Here is a 21693-nt window from a genome sequence, read left to right on the forward strand (position 1 = left end):
GCCAGACTTTCCACTCAACGAATCGGAAAGGATATCAGAGCAAGCTCTTATTTTTTCACTCGAAGGGCGGCCGATGTAATTTCTGAGGCTTGCTTTACTGTGATGACCGGAGATCGCCATGATGAGCGAGCCGCGATGAACTTTGGCATGATCATATTCGCTCAGACACCGTCATGATTAGTATGAATTTTAATAATTATGCCAGTTTGGTTATATTTTTCATCATTTCTGTTTTGTTCTGTTTTGTTTTTGAACACTGAACTTTATATACTATACGAGTGTTAGCCGTGTTTGATTTTTATTACCGTACGTAAGCTTGCAATCTAACTGGGCATGAAAATCTTTAAAACTCGGAATGTTTATTTTGTTTTTCCTTTGAGGATTTTCGTATCTGCTCACGTTTTAATAACGTAAATTACGGCGCCTGGTATGTTTACAAACCTTTGTTTGATTCTTCTGTTGCTACTTGCCGTCTCGCTTCAGTTCCGAAATTTCACTTTCAATTATCGGGAAAAAGCTAAAAAGAAGTCCCGGAAAAGGTCGAACATAGTACGATTGGCAGATGGCGTGACAGCTTTAGCTCAGTTCTATGCTCTATACTCTCATAGAGCACGCTCTTTCAACCAATGACAGCGCGCGTTATGTCCGAACTTTATTATAAACTCTCATAGAGCATGCTCTTTCAACCAATGACACAGCGCGTTATATCCGAACTTTATTATAAAATTCTTTAACTTATGTATACTTAGCTCTGCTACCACAGCACTGAGCACTTTATGCCAAGGTAAACTCTACCCCCACATTCATTTATATATATATATATATATATATATATATATATATATATATATATATATATATTATGAGAGGAAAAAAGGACGTAACTACATTTCCCGACAAGCCTGTTTCGTGAATCGCTTCGATTCACGAAACAGGCTTGTCGGGAAATGTAGTTACGTCCTTTTTTCCTCTCATAATATTTATTCTGCTCTGCTTCAACGTATTGAGCACTGTTCCACGCGAAAATCGACTTACAGACTTCCTATATATATATATATATATATATTGTGGGAGGAAAAAGACAAATAAACTACAAGTTCATCCCTACAGACCTGTTTCGTGGTTGCCCACTCATCGGGGGATTTGAAAAATCTCCTGATGAGTGGGCAACCACGAAACAGGTCTGTAGAAATCCCGTGATGAGTGGGCAACCACGAAACAGGCCTGTAGGGATGAACTTGTAGTTTATTTGTCTTTTTCCTCCCACAATATATATGTACATCGCTCTACTCCTATGTATTGAGCACTGTTTTACGTAAGTCAAATTTTACACTTTATATATATATATATATATATATATATATATACAGCATTTACCTTTACTGTTTTCTTCATCCCTTGCTTTCGATTAGAGTGTTGTGTGGACGTACCGTCTGCCAAAGTACAAATTATCTGAGTGAATTAATTACATCACGTAAATAGCCCAGGTTTGCACCCTTGTAGCGTGGTTCCCGGGAATGCCCTTTTTAGTGTAACAACCTTCTCCGATCCAGTCCCTAAGATGCGCGGTCATTAGGGCTAAGTTGCTTGCAGAACTGAGGGGTGTTATTTAATTGCGATACTTCTTTCACTGCGACGATCAGTAAACCAAGAAATTTTTTTCCACACGTGTTACAGAGCACTTAGTCAGTGACAGGGCCTCTCTCATTTTCAAGTCTCTGCAATATTCTGCATATTGTCGTGCTTTGTGTTCAGCGGATAACTTCCATGTTTTAGATCACGCCTATACCAGTTTTCAACTCAAAATAAAAGAGGCTATTCACATTCAAAGAGAACAACCATCCTTGAATCAACAATTATACCATGTAAATCTAAAACTATCTTTTTAATTCTCACATTTTCATGCTTTACCTCTTTTCTTGTTGTCACTATTCATCTTAATTAGCATTGTTCTACTTACTATATAATTCAACTTTCAACGCTTTGTACAGTAATTAACTGAAGATGACAGAAGTTTCTGTCGAAACGTCTTACAGACTTGAAAGTTTTGTCGCTTTCTTTAATTATAAATTGATGACTTCCCTGCTAATATCAAAGAAAGTGGCTGAGCAAGGAATCTCTATCGCAAACGACACCCTCTAAGAATCGTCTTATCCAGATTGTCCACAAAATTACTCATATACTGCAACGCATATCCATAACAATGATCTCATCAACTGGGCGAGCGATAACAATTGCGTCAAAGTTGGGAAACTGGAAAAATCTTACATCTTTCAATTGTTATAATTACCAAAAACGAATACATGTTTGGTTTTTTGTTTTGAAGGTGCAAGATAGAAAGCTTGTTTAAAACTCTTTAATTGCCAGAGTGTGTCGAAACCGGCAGAGGGAGATTTCTCTGCAAGTGTTTGTCTTGATACCTTACGAATAAGCCCAAAGAGCGAATAAATCAACGATTGAAACACATGAGGACTGATTGAAGGCATCCCTTAAAAACTGTCTGAGTTAGGAAAAAAAAGAAATGCTTTCCCTTGCAACTCAGGACCGAGAACAGAGAACAGCAATGTCATATTCTCCTTTCCTATCCAGGTCTATGCAACGAGTAGTTCGACCGTCGAAATTTATAACGTCATCGAGGTTTGACATCCAGAGCCTGCAAACTCTGTGAAATATCTAATTCCTTAATAATAAAAAATATTCACTTACCACGTTTCGGCGTGTAGCTGTTCCACTGGCTCGATGCCTCTCAAGATTAATCCAACAGTTGGATGTCGTATCCTTGCAGAAAGTAGTGTCACGTATTCTTTTATAAGTAACCCATTAGGACATTGAAAATTACATATTTCCCCCAGGTAACAAAAAATATTGAGATTTCGTCTGCCAAGAAACTTTTGCCTCGAGCACCATGACATGTCATGTTTCAGTTTTAATAATAGACCTGCAACGTGTACCGATGCCAGATTAATTCTGGTATCGGTACTACTCTAGCGACTTCTATGCAAAAATGCTTGGCCATGGCACTCATTGGTTTTGCATTTTGTATCTAGGCTAGAGAGTAGTAAATTCTCACCTTACAATTAATCGAAGTTGCCGCTAATAGTCTAGCGGTTATCGACCAAATTTGTTCAAATTAATGATAAAAGTAGTTAACTACTCTGGTCTGCCAAGAAACTTTTGCCTCGAGCACCATGACATGTCATGTTTCAGTTTTAATAATAGACCTGCAACGTGTACCGATGCCAGATTAATTCTGGCATCGGTACTACTCTAGCGACTTGTATGCAAAAATACTTGGCCATGGCACTCATTGGTTTTGCATTTTGTATCTAGGCTAGAGAGTAGTAAATTCTCACCTCACAATTAATCGAAGTTGCCGCTAATAGTCTAGCGGTTATCGACCAAATTTGTTCAAATTAATGATAAGAGTAGTTAACTATTCTAGCGACTTGTATGCAAAAATACTTGGCCATGGCACTCATTGGTTTTGCATTTTGTATCTAGGCTAGAGAGTAGTAAATTCTCACCTTACAATTAATCGAAGTTGCCGCTAATTTCCCTGCAAGAACATAAACAAATATGGCGGACGATTCGAAGATCAGCGTTGCTCGTGTTTAACTATTTCAGTCATAGTTTTCAACATGGCGTCTCGTCACTTACTCAACATGGAAAATAAGGGATATTCTGGCGCGTTGGGAACTTTTTTGATGGGAGGAAATGGCAATTTTACAGGATATTTGGACGCTTCGAACTCTGTAGCAGTCAATTCGATCGAGAGCAGTTGACTTTATTGATGCACTTTCCTGTAATAGGCGAGTTTTTGGGATGGAGAACGACGGATTTTGAAGAACTGTATGGCGACTTAGGTCAATGATCAATTACAAAAGAACTGGCTCGGGAAGTAAGTTGTTTTTATTTATCGAGTCCTTGTGAGGTTTGATGAATAGCAGAATCAGTACTGAATATGGCTCGATCGAGAGCAGACGGGACCACGAGCTCCTGATTGTTATATTTTAGAAATTTTACAAATTTCCATACAGTTTCTTATATTATTTGGACGCCATTATGGACGAAATGCGCAAGCGCGGCCGCCATCTTGTCCAATATTTCTGCCGATGTGTATAAATCCCTCGTTTCAGGGATTTAACTCTATAAATCCCTCTTCTCTTCCTTACTGCTTCTGGTCAATTCGATGGGTCCGTCCGTCCATCCTTGATGCTTTCCTCAGTCACTACTTTCTTTAATTCTTCCGCACACGAATTTCGTGGAGCAGGCTCATCACTCGCTACTAGGCCGTCCAAAACAGAATCAACACTAAAATTATGTTGTGATGTTTCTTCCCAAAAACTATTTTGAGTAAGAAAAAGTTCCTCGTCGCTATACATGCTGTCCATAATGACAGCACAAAAACAGAGAAATGAGTCGTTGGAAAACATTCCTACTCATTCGCACAAAAAATAGTAAAGAAGAGCAAAAACAAAATATCAAACACTAGAACAAAAAACAAAGAAATTGCATTGCTAAGTCCCTTGTGGACTCGACAAAATGTCAAAGTACAAAAAAGTCTAGCGCTTATCACGGAGGAATTCGCAACAACTTTTCATAGTCCTGTGAGGAACGCACAAATCAGGTTGCTTTCATTGTATCTGCTTTAATCCGACGAAAGTGTGACCGTACTAATTAGCCGGTGTTTGGCCCCTTGAAGAAAGGATCGTTATATAAAGATCCCTCATAAATAATATCATGGAATAAGTCAGACAATCGTCAACAAATCGACGTCGACAATCGTCGTTAACAACGTCGTTATTAATCCATAGACATCCCTCGGCCCTAAGGCTCTCGGGATGTATATGGATTAATACCTCCGTTTTCGGTATTTATCTCTTCCATAAAATACTTGTATTTCAAGTTCAACGCAGACTTTTTTTACCTCGATCTGCGGGTAATGATTTTTAATACGCTGTATCATATTTTACTTGCATGTATCTACGGTTAAAGTTGCACGAAGCGGTCACCCACGCTTTAAGTGACTGTTCAGTACAGGTGGAAGAAGCGCATACAGGCCGTTGGAACTCAATCAAAGGTGACCACGACTGCTGAATAGAGATGGAAATGACTGTAATTAAGGGGAGTAAAAAAATTCGGGACGGTGATAACAGGGTGACTGCTTAATACGGTGCCGCTTTATACAGGTTCGACTGCACTTACCTGTTGTTACTGTAAATACTTGGCACTGCTATTGATAACTATATTTATCATATAAACTGCGGTGTTCTACAAGGATTTCCGGCCCTGAGAAAAGCTGTAACAACACACGTAAAAAAAGAGTAGTTGTCAGTCGATGATGTTATAAAGTCTGGTTTGTTGAACGTGATTGGTCTGTTTAGCCGTGATGTGATTGGCTGGAAGACTCGTATAGAGTTTGTTAACAGTCATTGGTCGGTTTTGATCCGTCTGTTGTTAGTCGATCTGTTTGTCGGTTTGTTCACGTCGTTAATGAGTCGTTTGTAAGGTGCTGGTAATTGTTGACATCTGTTGAGAGGCGTCTGTTCTAAGTTAGTAAACCAGCTTTCCAGAGTCAGTCGTGCACAATAGGAATTTATATTAAAGTTCGGATATAACGCGCGCTTTTTATTGGTTGAAAGAGCGTGCTCTATGAGAGTATAAAGCATAGAGTTGAGCTAAAGCTGTCACGCCATCTGCCAATTGTACTATGTTCGAGCTTTTCCGGGACTTCTTTTTAGCTTTTTTCCGATAATTGGAAGTGAAATTTCGGAACTGAAGCGAGCCGGCAAGTAGCAACAGAAGAATCAAACAAAGGTTTGTAATCATACCAGGCGCCGTAATTCACGTTATTAAAACGTGAGCAGATACGAAAATCCAAAAGGAAAAACAAAATAAACATTCCGAGTTTTAAAGATTTTCACGCTCAGTTAGATTGCAAGCTTACGTACGGTAATAAAAATCAAACACAGCTAACACTCGTATAGTATATAAAGTTCAGTGTTCAAAAACAAAACAGAACAAAACAGAAATGATGAAAAATATAACCAAGCTGGCATAATTGTTAAAATTCATAATAATCATGACAGTGTATGAGCGAATATGATCATGCTGAAGTTCACCGCGGCTCGCTCATCGTGGCGATCTCCGGTCATCACGGTAAAGCAAGCCTCAGAAACTACATCGGCCGCCCTTCAAGCGAAAAAATGAGAGCTTGCTCTGATATCCTTTCCGATACGTTGAGTGGAAAGTCACATTAGTCACTGCAGCCTAGTTTTGCCGCGCTGTCATCACGAGCAAGAAGAAGAAGTGAAGAAGAAGTGGGAAGAAGTGGGAAGACTACGTCTCGTGTTTCTCCCTACACTTCTTTCGTGCTCTAGCCGCTACCTGCGTGCTTTATAACAGAACAGAGCACAGTCAAGGCTTCTCTATTTGTTAAATGAAGCACGCTCGCGCAATTGAATTTGATTAGACAACTTTACTAGCTATGTTATAATGCCTTTTGATAATAAGAACATAATGTCATGGTCAAGGTGATTGTTTTAAATAAGGCCAATTAATAAATAATGTTACATACTGAGTTTGTAAACAAAACAAATGTAAGGATGAGTTTGTGAGAAAACAATGAAATAAAAATAAACCATGTGAGTCAACATTGAATATCACCTGCTATGTGTGAAGAACTTTCTTTTTTATGAGGAAAAATATCTTGAAAATAAAAAAATGTCCTTTACTTTATCAATGAGGACCATAGAAAGAAAGAATTATAAGGAGACAAGGTTTCTTGTAACAACTATTAGTAAAGGTCATTACATGATTTCGAGTGCAATTTGGAATAAATAAGGAGTAAATTTTTTCGGAGACTAACAAAATTGCACGAGCCCGTTGGGCGAGTGAAATTTGTGGTCTTTGAAATAATTAACAAGTGTTTATTTATTCCGAGTTGCACTCGAAATCATATGATTACATATCAATAATATACATGAAAAAATACGAGATACGTTAATAACTTATCAAAATTATGCAGAAGCAAAGCACGCGCATCAAGTGCAAAAGTAGTTTATTTAAACTCGGCACGTGACATTGTGCGTTCGGTCAAAACAACCGTGTGCGATCAAAACAATAATATACAATAATATTTTTACACCTCAAGGTGCAAAAAAGTTCAAAGTCCGGCTAAACAGTTCAAGGAATTGTTCAGTCTGGTTTGTTACTTCTTGCACTGAATTAACCCTCTTCTGCACTGAATTACCTGAAAACTACATTTATCTTAACCAATCAGAATTGAGTAATTTTTTCATGTATATCCATGATCCAAAATAAACTTTACCTTTATCAAATAATCATATTACACTAACTGCATAAGCGCATCGTATGTCAAGAGTCTATTTCTCATATCTTCCTTTCCTACTTGGTAGTGTTACGCGAACGGACAAGATCACGCCACTGAGACAGAGTCACCGCAAGTTAAAACACGTACGTGGAAAGTGGGTATAAGGGTTTCACTGACGACACAAACAGTGAGGTACTGGGGCCCTAAAGTTATATAATATTTTGTTTGCGGTCCCTTTTTTGCCGAAAGGTCAAGGCGTACAAATGACTTATGTTGGCCGATGATAAAAGTGACGTCATGAACTAGATAACTGGCTGTTTTGGCTCGAACACTAGACGCGAATTAGGACTTCACGCTTAAGTGCAAGAGTATTTCTCTTTCTCCATAACACTGTATATTTTATCATCACTAAGGCCGATGACTTCATGGGTGAAAAAGACCTCACTTTCGAAATGATTCCCTTACGTATCATGACCATTCTTCTTGAAGTTTTAGAGCACTTTCTTAGGGAAAAAGTTGTTAATTCAATATTCAAGATCATTTTATTAGCGGACAAATACTGAGTCAAAATGTGATTGATTATGTAATTAATGATATTTGCGTAATAAGACTTGTTATCCTGATCGGCCGGGAGAAATACAGTTTTCAGGTAACATAACAAAGAAGAGCGGTAATTAATTGCAAAGGAAGTGACAAATGATTTTGTCACGGCTGAAACATATTTAGAAAATTATAATTTTACTAGCCTGCGTAGCTGTCAGTTTTCTTCGAGCTCCCTGGCATTTTCATTTAATCTACTAATAAAACGAATAATAGCGATTTTTCTGAAATTTCGATTTAATAAAGTCCAAGGCTAATAACTAAGTCCAAATTTCCGTTCTTTTATTCACCTCTTTCTCTAAATAAGCTTACACTGTCGAAGACGACGCATTCTTGTAAGATAAATTCCCTTTCTTGGAAACTAAAGACAATTCTAAAGAGAAAACCGAATAATTTATTTTGTATCAAAACGCTTCCTTACATTTTGTCAGTGTCGTCATTTCGTTGACTTTATCACAGATTAACATTGTTATTCTCTTGTTTGCACTTGCGCAGCAAAGTGTTCTCCACCATCAAGTCAAACAAACTTTCATCTGTAAAACCCGAATCCTTGGCGACTATATTGACAACGCTCCGTGGACCAAAAGAACAGCATAAGTTGCATTCTAGGAAGAATGGATTTCCTTCAACGTCTACTCGGAAGTCCAATACACCAAAATCTTGTAAACCTAACTCTCGAAAAGCTCGGCAACTTTGTTGTTGAATACGATGTATCAGCTTCTCCTCTTTTCTGGGATCAAGGAACCAAGTTTTAGTTTCTGGAGATTCGCCTAGAATAAAAAAAACATAGAAACAAGCAAATTGTTAATGCAGTCTGGTTGAAAACTTTTCCCCTGAAAAAGTATCATGAGTGTTATCGAAGAAACTTGATGACTATTGGCTGCGTTTTCAATGATAAGCAGCAATTTAAACGCGAGACAATAGTAATCGAGAAGTCTCAGAGGATTGCTCAATCTAAAAGAGAGATAAATATGTAGCCTGCCTCTAAAATATTCCCCCAAGTTCTGTCCTAAAGCCAAGTTCGCAGTCCTCACTTGAACGAAAAAAGCAAGCAGAAGAAAGGCAGAACAAGAAACGAAAAGTTGTGCGAGAACTTTTCCAACAAACGGAAAGTCAGAGCGTAGGAATTAAGGAAAAGGGGAGAGGAAAAACAGGAATGTTGACGTATCGAGGCTCATCTGTTTAAAAAGTAATATGACGACCGTATCTACTGAAATTCAAACATATCTTTCTATGCAAGACAAAGAGTAGTTGAAAAACTTAAAAGGAATAACAAGTTTCTGGAAATGCAGCTCTTTGAAAGCCTTAGTTTGAGTCGAGACGAAGCCGAATTTTGTAGATTACATTTTTTGCTGCCATCATCTTGCAAGGCATTTACAATTTGGGGTCACTTTTCCCACAAAGACACTTCTCACACCATCAGCAACGAAGTTTTGGTAGGACTGAAGACATTTGTAGGCCATTGAAGTGTTCTTTACCAACTTACATGTTGAAAAGTGAAAGTAGTTTACCATATCAGGAAACTCGACCTCTGACCATTTATCCATTGATCAACAACAACAACAACATACTTTATTGACTTTCCCCAAGGGGGCTTTTCAAAGACAATGTTATAAAAATAATCCTATTACAATTAAAAATCCTATTTACAATTAAAGATGTTTTAAAATCTGAATGTTCTAAAAGAAAAATGAAAGCATATAAATATATAAAATTACAACTCTGTGAGTAATTTGGTCCTTAAACGTTTTTTAAAAACCTTAACGAAGTTGCACAGTTTTAAGGAATTATCCAAAGAGTTCCATAAGTTTACAGTTCTATAGAAAAATGTTCTCTGACCGCTAGCTGTTCTAAAGAATGGAATTTGCAAAAGCTGCGAATTTCTGGTGCTACGTCGACTAACCTCGGCTCGCTTTATGAATTTTGATGAGAGGTAATCTGGAGCCTGACCAGTCATGCATCTGAAGGCCGTAGTAGCGTTCCGGTAGTAAAGCTGGCTTTGAACTGAAAGCCAATTTAGTTCCTTGCGAATTGGTGTAACGTGGTCAAATTTACGCGCACCGCTAACAATGCGGCATGCGAAGTTCTGCACCGCCTGTAACTTGTCAACATTACATTTTGAGGTATTTGACCAAACATTGGAACAATAAAATAACCTGCTGAAAACTAAGGAATTAATAATCATCAAAAGTGTACGCTTGTCGAAAACATGCTTGACACGGTTTATTTGGCCGAGGCGGGACATGCACAAGGAAGCGGTCTTAATTATGTGTTCATCGTAAGTTAAATTAGAATCCAAAATCACACCAAGGTCTTTGGCGGTGTCTGCGGGGACGATGTCCTCACCCATAATGGAAAGGGAGCGAAATTGCAATTTTGCACGCATCTGCCTGCTGCCAAATATCATCAGCTTGGTTTTGCCAGGGTTAAGTAACAATTGGTTGTTGGAACACCATTCTCCTATTTTAAACAAGTCGTCTTCCAAATCAGCAATTGCATCTAGGTTGTCTTTAAGTTCGAAGGAAGTGATGAGTTTCGTATCATCTACATAACTCTGAGTGCTGCATTTCTGTGGGATCGATGGAAGATCGTTCGTATATATGTTAAATAGTAGTGGGCCTAAGATACTTCCTTGAGGGACGCCGTTGGTCACGGACAAGGGCTCAGATAGCGTTGAATGGATTCGTACTACTTGTGTCCTGTTGCTTAGGTAACTACGAAACCATTGGAGAGCGTCTCTGGAAATTCCGACATCTTGCAATTTTAAAATTAACGTGTCGTGATTGACGCTATCGAAAGCTTTGCTCATATCTAATAGAACAACTGCCGTTAACTTCTTTTTGTCAATCGCGTTAAGAATTGTGTCAGTTGTTTCAATCACAGACGTTTCACACGAATGCCATCTCTTGTTACCGCTTTGGCTCTTTGATAGGGTGTCATTCGATTGCAGATACGAGGTGAGCTGATTATGTACTACCCTTTCGCAAACCTTTGATAAGACTGGTGTAAGTGAGATAGGTCTATTATTGTTTGCCTGTTCCTGGTCGCCCTCTTTTGGGATTGGTGTAACCACAGCTGTCTTCCATTTTGATGGAAAAACACAGTTTTGAAAGGATGCATTAACAATAGACGTTATTGGGTGAACAATTGGATTAAGACAATCCTTGATGACACGAATCGGGATTTTGTCTATCCCTGGGGCCTTGTTTGAAGGCATCGCTGCTATTATACGTTCTATTTGTTTATAATCAATGGTACTCAGTGTGAACTGGTCAGAGAGAGCGTATTGTCTCGGTACAAAATAATTCTGATTTAGTGTTAGGTTGCATTCATTAGCCAGGGACGTAATTTTGTCAACAGTGCTCTGACCAACAGATACGAAAAACTGATTAAATTCGTCTGCAACAGCTTTGTCGCTCTTACTGTATGTTCGCTGAGATGTAGATTTGCAGGGGATGCACTGGCGAATTGCTTTCCAGATATTATTGGTGTTATTTGGATTCCTCTGGATTTGTTGGGCCACAAATTCCTGTTCAGCAATTCTGATTTCCCTCTTTACTTCCTGTCTGAAATATCTGTAGGCAGTCCAAGATAGCGGATCATTTGTTTTCTTTGCTTTCTTACGCCAATCATCCCTGGTCTTCATCAATCCCCGGATGTTGTCTGTTACGCATGGATTTGGTTTACAGCGTGCTTTGAAGGTTTTAACTGGGGCATGGCGGTCGAGTATCTCAGTAAATAGCGAATCAAGTGCATAAAGTTTGTCCTCGACATCGTCGAAAACATCAACTATGGACCACGGTGCCAGTGATACGTCGTTGCTAAAATCAAAAGGACTGTAGTGTTTAAAACTTCTGGTTGTAATATAGACGGGTTTGGCGCGCGCTTTCTTCAATTTTAAGGTGACATAAACCAAGTCATGGTCGCTAATCGAGCTTTCCATAACCGTAGCCGTTTGAACTTGTCTTGTGTCCGATGCAAGGATAACATCTAGAATTGATTTCGAAGTCTCTGTAACTCGTGTTGGCGTGTTGATCAGTATTGACAAGTTATAGGAACGGCAGAAATTAACAAGGACATTAGCTCCAGGGAAAAAGAGATCAAGGGAAAAAGTTGGCACTTACAGAGTAGGGATCTATTCCTGCATAACATTTAAACCTCTCGCAGCTTGTTTTGTTATTATTATTCTAGGCACTGAGTAAATCGCAAAAACCTCGCAAAGATTGCACGCGATCACCTTCAACAGCCGCCATGTCGTTATTACCTGGTATGTATGACGGCGGCATAGGTACGGTTGCTGTGGGATCACGTGACGCATGCAAAACCTCTATTTGGGATCAAAAAATATTTCTGAGCTAGGAATCCAATTAACTTGAAAATGTGCCCTCAAAATGTGGCTTCGTAGCACATATGTTAATATCGGTGCTGTTGATGGAATTAAGGACACATATCTCCAGTACTTACCAACAGGTAATCCTTTTTCATTGCAGCTGAGCTTGTCTTCAGTTCTTCGAATGTCATTTTCTCGTACTTTATACTCGATGCACGACAAAGCTTTTAATTCTCCATTTGCTGCTGATTCAACAACAGCGCAGCGAATTTCCCGTCCCTCTATGTAACTGCCGAAAAAAAATGAGAAGAAACGAAGTAGTAAATCGTTGAATAGGATTAACTTTTTTAATTGAAAAACGTTCGAAGGCTGCAAAATTACACATAGTCTCTAACAAGGTGTGTGGCCCCACTCCAATGAATACAAAGGAGGGGTCGAATTATTATGATAAAGTAATCTAGTACGTTAGGAAAGCCCAACGAGTCTGCATTCCTGAAATAGCTTGTTTAAACGTTCTAAGGCCTGCTTAGTGCACTAATAGGTTTTGCAGCCTCCTGTTATCTTGTTGTCTTGGTATCCCGCCAGAACTTTAGAGTGACCCTTCGTTTCTTTTAAACAATTCAGCCATGTTCACTTGTACACGCTTCCTCGACTTCTACACTTACTTGACAGTAATGCCTACCTTTCAATGATAACATGATCTGAATACGATAACGCATGCTCAATAGCTGCGTTGAGCACCTTGGAGTCTTTCACTAATCACACCGCTTTGGTGTCTTCTCCTTTACTCGCTTTAACAACACATGGATACGTAATGTGTTCAGACTCTAGAGGGTCACCTGTGACAAAAGAAATCTCTAAGTCAATCCGATTTAAATTACAAATCATTTTTTTTTTAGTCGATGGTGAGTTACTAGCGTCAACAAAGCCTCGTAGTTTCATGGGAAAACGGTGTAAAATTGATACAAATTGATGCAATTACTTTTTTAATTTGGAGTGGTGCTATCAAGAGAGGAAAGACTTGGTAAGTTACGAGTCGGGTCCAATTTGAAACTGTTCTCTTTTCTATAAGTCTATTTTCAACACCTTAAACTACTCAGTATTGTGAACTTTTTTTCGCTAACCACATGCTTTATTTTTCACTTGAAAGAAATAGCAGAGCACAGAAGCTTGAGAAGGAGCTCAAAAAGGGGGTCTACAAATTTCGTTTTCCCTTACAAGAGTGTCGCTTGTACCTTTGTGGCAAATAAATCCATCAGGGCATTAAACATCGCCGTAAGAGACCAAAACACCGTGCGTAATTAGTTTGTCCATGGAAAGATATCGTGATTCCACTGATCCACCTACTAATGGAATATCCAATGCATCAAAGAGCGCCCTGTGGATAGGAAAACGAAAAGCCTCTGTCAGTATTAAAGATAAGAGATCTCTTTATTGTATGGCGGAAACTAGTTAAGTTATCATTCTCTTTAATTCATGTAAGGTTTCCTTTCTATTCTACACAATATTTCTATAAGCAATGAAGTTTTCATTCAAATGCGAGGCCATCAAGGCCAATTTGTATATACACAATGAAAGAAAATCATGCGTGCTATTCTTAAAGAGATCTATTTATTGACCACTTTTGCAATATCAAAGAATCAAAGTGTGCCCTATGATAGGGGCATAGAGCAGTGCGTAAGATCTACAAACGTCAAGGATTTAACGTTTGATAGCGAAAAAAACGACTCAATTGGCGCAAACTACGTTGGTCCGTGCAAACCATGTGAATAAAAAATTTACGAGAACTCGCAAAATGACGCAAAAGTCACGGAGTTAGTCATTAAAACCAAAATTGAAACCTAAAAAACCCCTCAGTAAGTGATCTGACCTGTAAGTTGTTATTCCTTTTAAACAAAAAAAATGGAGTAGAGCCATATCTGGTTGTATCACATGTTTTATGTGCTGCAAAGCGGCAGTGATGTCCATTTTCTTGAGACTGTTTCCTCTTTCTTCCAATTTTGTCAAATCCATAATATCAGACAGTCTTTTCACAAATGACCAAGAACCAGCTGGTCGCACGAGGGCGTAAACAAAACAACAATCATGTTTTGGGGACTGCATTTCCTCGGGAAACGAACCTCCATACAGCATGTTTAACTTGAAGCTGAATTCATCCGAGGGTGAACCCAAAACATGTAAAATCTGAGACAATAAGAGATTTTTTTACAGCGAGCCTCGCTGCAATGAAAAAGATAGGTCATCGTGCTTGCTTAAGAGATATAATGGCCCAATCTTACCCCAATTTCCGGCAAGTTATGCCTGTACAGTCGGATCTCGATTAGCTGTATGCGGCCGACCAAGTTAAGAAAGGTAACGGAAGGTGGCGGGGAAGTAATTTTAGATAGAAAGGAAATCATATTTTGTAGAATGCATTTAGACTTTTTTCACGTGAAATGGGGCGATTGAATATATATGACAAACAATAAAAGAACTACGTACAGCCGATGGAAATTTGAAATTTTTTATCTTCGGCTGTGGATACAAACAAATTTTTGTAGAGTTGCTTAGCTTTTAATTTTTCCGGAATCGAAAGTCGAGATTGCAAAATTCAAGTGAAAAGCAAGCCTACTGTGATTAACGCCTTAAACAAGTCAAGGTACTTTCTTTCGTCATACAACAAGTTACATATTGTAAACATCATTCTTCTTGATGCCTTTCCCGGTGTCACCGATGCCTTTCCCGATGCCTCCGTTGGTTAATATAGTAGTAAAAATATTGTTGCATTCAAAGCGTTTGGAAAGTTACTTAACTTTTTAAGTAGCGAAAGTATAACTCGGTAACATTTTGGCTTTACAACACAATTGTTTTCTGCAAGTTACAAAACGTAAATTTAACTGTTCTTGATGTTTTTCCGAATGCCACCGATGCCTTTTCCGATGCGTCCATTGTTTCTTACAGCAGTAAAAGATGTACGCACAATCAACACTTTTGAAACATTGATTAAAATTTTAGTTAGCGAAGTATACTGTTAATATTTCGACTTTACAACACTATTGTTTTCTGCAAATACAACTGATCTATCACTATATGAAGTATTAAAGTTGTTTCCCCGCTGACCACTCTTATTTTGGTGTTTTCTTCTTTCTCCGCTCGTCGCCCGTGATGTAGTCACTCCCCTAATTCTGGGGGTCTAATTTTGGGGCTTAGGCAAAACGTTCCTTTTTCTACGCGATTTGAGCCTGAAAACTTTCTTAACATGTTCCTAAAGTTGTCTCGTATAGTATTTCAACAAATCGAATGAACAGTTTGCTATGATGTGGTATTAAGTTGCTTGTCACATGGTTCTTTAATGCCGCGAACAATGTGTCCTGCCAATCAATCCTTGTTAACTTTGGCTTCACAAAAAGCAAATTGAAAAAAAAAGTAAGACCAGGGAATCTCTGAACTTTCACGTTAATTGTATAACTATAATAGCGGAGCTCGCAGAGCCCCATAATTATACAAAATAGTAAGAACCCATCAAGCCGAAAAAATTTGGATGTACGACCGTACGACCGATCGTACAAAGTGCTACTTTTAGCATGCGCGGCCGACTGTACCACGGGCACTATCTTAAAATCAGTCCTCTACACAGACACGGAGAAGTTGCCAATGAAAATCATTGATATTACCACGCACTTTATCCATAGTAGGAGCTTTAGTTTTGTTGAAGAGACGTGCGGGGAAAAAATGCGAGCTCCGCTTTTAGGCTTGCCTAAATCTATATATTATGTCCCACTAGTACAGTACCAAATTAGCAATAACAAGTGTTGCGATCAAAAAGGAACAGCGTCATGGTTGGACATGCGCATAGAAACATCATGTTTAGAATTTTTCAGTTATTTTTTTTTAATTAAAAAAAATAACATCCATGTTAGCGTACAGAGAGTGGTATGTTGTTCGCACCAATCAGATCGTTTAGGGTATGTAACTCGCACCAATCAGATCGCCGCATTAGGGTATGTATCTCGCACCAATCAGAGCGTCTTTTTTTTTCTTTGGTTTGAGAGGCGTTCAAATTTCAACGAAGTAAGGGGGGATTCGGTGAGAGCGGTTCGTAAAATGGAGTCATCTTTTAGAATGAGAATGGTGGATAGTTGTTCGAGAGAAATTGGAGTTCTGTGCACTGTAGCACGATCATGGTTATTGTTCCTTCACGACGAGAGTGAGTGGAACAATTTTTAATCAAATATTGCTTGAGGTGTTGATGAATTGCACCAAGCATTTTGATTTGAGCAGTTCTTTAACGGCAAGCTGTCTTGCAAGATTCATGATTTGTTGAGTGTGCCGGCTATATTTTTCTGGATTGGTTTGCTCGGTGCTATTTCTAGATGAATGTCTGATTAAAATTAACTATGGACGATTTTGTGTATGTTTTCGATGCCTGGAGAAAGTGATCTTGTAGGGTCGTTTGTGTTCAGATACCATCGTTAGCATGTTTATTTGATTTTGTTGTCTGGAATGAATGATTTACGGAGGTAAGTTAATATGATGTGATCTACTAACGTCGAAAATATATCAAGTCGAAGGAACAGTTTTGGTCTCGGTTCGCATTTTTGTCAACAAAATAAATACATACCGCTTAAAAAAATGATAATACGGACCACGTGCAAAGTTGTCAATTGTTTCTCGCATGTTGCGCGTGTTAAATGTTCAATAGTGACATCTCGTTTACATCTACATCTACATCTACTTTTATTTCGTTAGTAAAATCTGTACAGATTTGCACTGATTATGTAGAATGACTGTGGTATTAGATTGCGTTTGATATGAGTAGCATGTAGCACTAACTAGTGTTTGAATTACATCAGGGTATCACGAAAGCTGAGACCTAAGATCCCTCGAAAACTAAGACCCCTCGAAGAACTTTTGGATACGGGATATTTTAAAAGAAAGAAGAAGCTAAGGTGATCTTTTCAACCTGAAGGGCTTACAACTTGGAGATGGTGAACTCTTCTTGAAGTGTATATATACAGGCTACTGAGCTGCAAAATTAAACGTTAAATATCGATAAGTAAACTTTTCACTGTTAAAGTTTCTCTAATTCAGAAAGAAAAAGTGAGCTTTCTGTTTCTCTTTTCTTATTGAATAAAATTAACCACGCATTAGTGTGGATGGGGCCTGAATTAAAGAGTGCGTAATTAACAGTGACCTACGTCAGCGAAGCAGAGAATGTTTTCGATGTGCCGCGTTTTGAGCGAAAGGCCGTTTTAATGTATTCTGCTGGAACAAGTTGCCTGTTTTTCAATTTCCGGTAAACTTAAAACGCAATTTTTAAGATCAGTTATTCCAATCGCGGCTCTCGTGTGTGACTTCCGGTAGTATTCGTCAGGTTTATTCCGTTGTGTAATATTTGATCGTGAGTCTCTCGGATAATCAATTCCACAACATGATGTTTTGAATGTAACAGCAATGGAGTTTTGACTTCTGGATTTAACAGACTGTTTTGGATTCTTCCCTTACATCTTATAAGACCTCTAATGTCTACGTAGAGGTTGAATTGTCGAACGAGCGGTGGAACAGGTGTTTTTGCCGTTGACATCATGTGACACATTTCATCTGGAAAGGATTGATACTGTATGGACTTGATCCACAGTTCTTCTGTATGTCGAAGTTCTTCAGTATCTAAATTCAGACTTCTCTCGAATCCTGTTCTCCTGAAGAATCGTACAACGTGGGCGGTTACACGCAAAAGTTTCTTCCAGCTGCTATAGCGGGTTTTATCAACGACTTCGTGAACGCTGCACTTGCGAAGTCGTCATCAAAGCGTGTGTGGTAGTCGCCGGATTCTGCACAATTTCTTGCAAGGCGTTTCCGTTACCCAAATAAACGTCACTCTCGAGCGGCCATTCCTTCTCAGGTCTGCGTAGAAATTCAGGGCCTTTCCACTATCTCTTCTCGGCGACTAATTCACTTGCTGTCGTACCCCGTGACGGAAGCCTGATCAGAATCAAGTGGGTTTTCGTTTGTAGTCTTAGTGCAGGATTCGTTGTTGAAGGCCTAAATGTAATAAATGTCCTAACTGCGATAAAGTTTTAAATATAATAACATTTGGTCCTAAATGTAATAAAGCCTAAATGTAATAACATTAGGTCCTAAATGTAATATGCCTCGAATGCAGTCGTTTAACTGCTCTGGCGCATTGTTGTTATAGCGGACATCCCCATTGACATGTTTCAGAGACAGCTGTTGCACCAAAGAATCCTCCACCAGTACATTATTTTTATAGCTGACGTCCACATTGAGATGTTAAAGTGACAGCTGTAACACCAAAACAATGCTCTGAAGACTTAAGTAGAGAAGCATTGGCTGCAATCCGTTATACTGATGAACAATTGGCACCAAATGACAGCTGGCAAAACAATGAGTACGCTGACAAATACCTCCCCATATATCATTGGCTCAAACTCTTAAGTACAATAGCTTTTGGAAAAATGTGATGAAAGTTACACTTGTGTGATCAGTGATGGAGTTAACAAATCATAAACCAAATTACAAACTTGGACAAGGGAGTCCGCTGACTTGTAGTTCGAACACTTTGCAGGCTCGGATATATATTTTTTGTCTTTCCTTGCCTGAATAGACCTTGCTAGCGTGTCCATTTTATTTCCCAATTCGGACCTCGTGACCACTTTAGAGAGTTATTTCTTTCAAATTTACGAATATCTTCGTGATTATATAAATATGAACAGAATAGTTTTTCTCCTCAAGAGAACGTAATTGGAAAAACTATGTTCTCTTGATCTTTAAATGCACGCAACAAATTTGACAAACGCATAAGGTATTGCACGGGTCTGCATCCAAGTTATATACTCAGTGACTTACATTTAATAGACGTTTAACAAAAAGGTATAGAGCATGTCATCAATGACTGAACTCACCGACGATTGGATGCACGAGAACATCCAGGAGACTGACTTAAGGAATCGAACGAGGGGCCAAAAAAAAAGAAACAACAATCAACAAGTTGCCAGGATCATGGATCCACTACTTATTTTAGGACAATATAATTCTTTTCTTTTAGTCTCGGTCAACGGCACCTCTCTGTGCAGGCAAGTTGAAAATGCAAAACCTAAAGCAAAGTATTCCCGCTGAACGAGCTCACTAACGCAAATTTTTTGGGCTCCAAAATAATAAGGCAGTTGTTGCTAAAAATTAGTTCCAATGGAAGAGGTCGTACTGTAATTTAAAATAATCGACAGGTATTTTAACGCATACTTGTTACTCGATTACGTCTCATACGAGGCCGAAAACAGTCACACGAGTGAGAAATGATGAACATTAAAAATGGTTGTTTAGGTTGAAGGCTGTAATGTCCCGGGATCCTTGAGCCACAGGAATCGCAACATTCCTCTGTCTGTTTCGTTAATTCCAACCATTAGAAACGCCTTTTCAATGTCGGCTGTCAGACTAATCTTGTGCCACCGGAATTTTATCAGCATGTCGAATAACTGAGGAGTGAAATTTGGCCCAGTCTGGAGACAATGATTCAAGTTGTCTTACGGTATCTTCGGATGATAGCGTGGCGTGGTAGGTAGTGCACATTTTCTCTTTCTTTCTCGTTTGGTTCCTACAAGGGGATCTTCGATTCCATTGTTCAATTGTTCTTCAATTATTGGATTGTATTCCTTAATTAGTTCCGAGCCGCGCTACCGAAATACATAAATAATAGGTTAAAATAGACGCAGTTGATCAGATTTCATTTCTGGCGTGTATTGCGCGGTAATAAATGTGAACCCCAATCAGAAATTCGCTTTGTTATTGCCATTATACTTCTACAAATTATCGACATGCAACAGCAGCAAATGTTTTCCTTGTTCATCCTGTATCAGAGATGGGTAAATGAATATATGCAAATCCTGAATGTCGCTTTTCTAAGAAGACGGCGGAATTTACGTAGAACTCGTGTTGCGCCTTACACGTGGACCATTCCTCGCCCAGCCGAATCATGATTTGATATTCATTACAACGACCCGATTTCCACTGGAGTACTTTCGGCAGCAATTAAAGGTTAACAAAAACACTTTTGAAATAATACTTCACATCCTTAGTCCGAAATTGGAGAGACAAAATTCAAGATTTAGGAATTGTTGACCTCCAGAGAAAGTGCTTGCTTTGGGACTTTATCGTTTGGCTCACAGAAATTCATATTCAAGTATTTGTCCGGCATTTAACGTGGGAAAATCGACTGTTATAGAGGCGGTATAAGATGTTGTTAATGGCCTGTATGAACTACGTAACGAACGCATAAAATTTCCAGAAACTCTTTCAGAGGTAAATTCATTAATTGCGACGCTTGCAGACCTCACCAATTTACCAAACGTTGTGGGTGCAATTGATGGCTCGCACGTCAGAATAAAGGCACCTAACGAAAGTGCACCGGATTACTTTAGTAGATATCAATAGCACGACTTCATGACACAGGCTATTGTTGATGGCAGAAAGATTTTCATCGACTTCGCATGTGGATTTCTTGGGAGCATGCACGATACGCGTGTATTAAGGCGAAGTACTATTTTTCAAAAAGCAGAACAGGGAGACATCCTGATCCAGCCTCCGTACCTCTTAGGTGACAGTGTTTACCCTCTTTCCCCTTGGCTAATGAAACCGTATCCTGAAGGCACACGAGACCCGAGAGAAATAACATTTAACAAAGAACTTTCGTCCGGAAGAGTAAAGGTTGAATGTGCTTTTGGAATATTTAAAACTAGATGGAGAATACTACTAAAACGATTTGATAGTAAAATAAGTTTTGCAATACGTAGTGCCGTAGCGTGTGCAGTTTTGCACAACATCTGTATCAGAAGTGGCGACGAATGGCAGGAAGATGAAGGTAACAATGATTGCTGCCCTGGAGATCATGCTCCGAATGTAATCCGCGATGGAGAGGACATTAGGGAAATCCTAAAAAGATTATCTTTAAATGTTGATGTGAACGTGAACATTTTATTCTACTAGTTTCAGTTTGTTTGGCTCCAAAATCATTGTCATGCTGATTTGATGATCACTTTTTTCTATTCATAAAATTAACTGTAATTAGATTTTATTTCCATCCATGAGTTGCTATTGTAAAATTGAATATATCATGTATGTAAACGTAAATCCAAATTTACTGTAAAGATATAAAAGTCCACTGACACGGAGTCAATAATGTATGAATCGGAAACAGCAACAACGTATAACATTAAATTATACATTGAAAGTATTTCCAATAAACAAAGTTGCAACATTCTACAAATGTACATGCAGATATTGTCTTCATCGAGTCTATGAGTTCCAGAACCATTGACATAAATTGCATCAGTTATTTGTTGTTAATATTATTTTTCAGAAAAGTGGTCAAGGCGCCTACTAGTAGATTCATGTTGTTGGCTTGTTGTTGTTGTACTGCGGTAAAATTTTCCATGAA

The 21693-nt window shown here is 38.7% G+C and overlaps 1 protein-coding gene across 1 annotated transcript in view; it reads right to left on the minus strand.

Annotated features, from left to right (window-relative positions):
- LOC149048510 (uncharacterized) overlaps positions 1-2839 on the minus strand; it is an 11417-nt gene extending 8578 nt beyond the window's left edge. Inside the window, exons 1-2 of the mRNA XM_089198784.1 lie at positions 2707-2839; positions 1378-1433 (exon numbers count right to left, since the gene is read on the minus strand). Of these exons, the coding sequence (XP_089054910.1) occupies positions 1378-1395 (18 nt within the window). The 5' untranslated portion in view covers positions 1396-1433; positions 2707-2839. The remainder of the gene's footprint in view (positions 1-1377; positions 1434-2706) is intronic.
- Between the last annotated feature and the right edge of the window lie 18854 nt (positions 2840-21693).

This window comes from Pocillopora damicornis, chromosome 3 (genome assembly GCF_964200805.1).
Source record: "Pocillopora damicornis chromosome 3, jaPocDami1.2, whole genome shotgun sequence".
NCBI lineage: Eukaryota > Metazoa > Cnidaria > Anthozoa > Scleractinia > Pocilloporidae > Pocillopora > Pocillopora damicornis.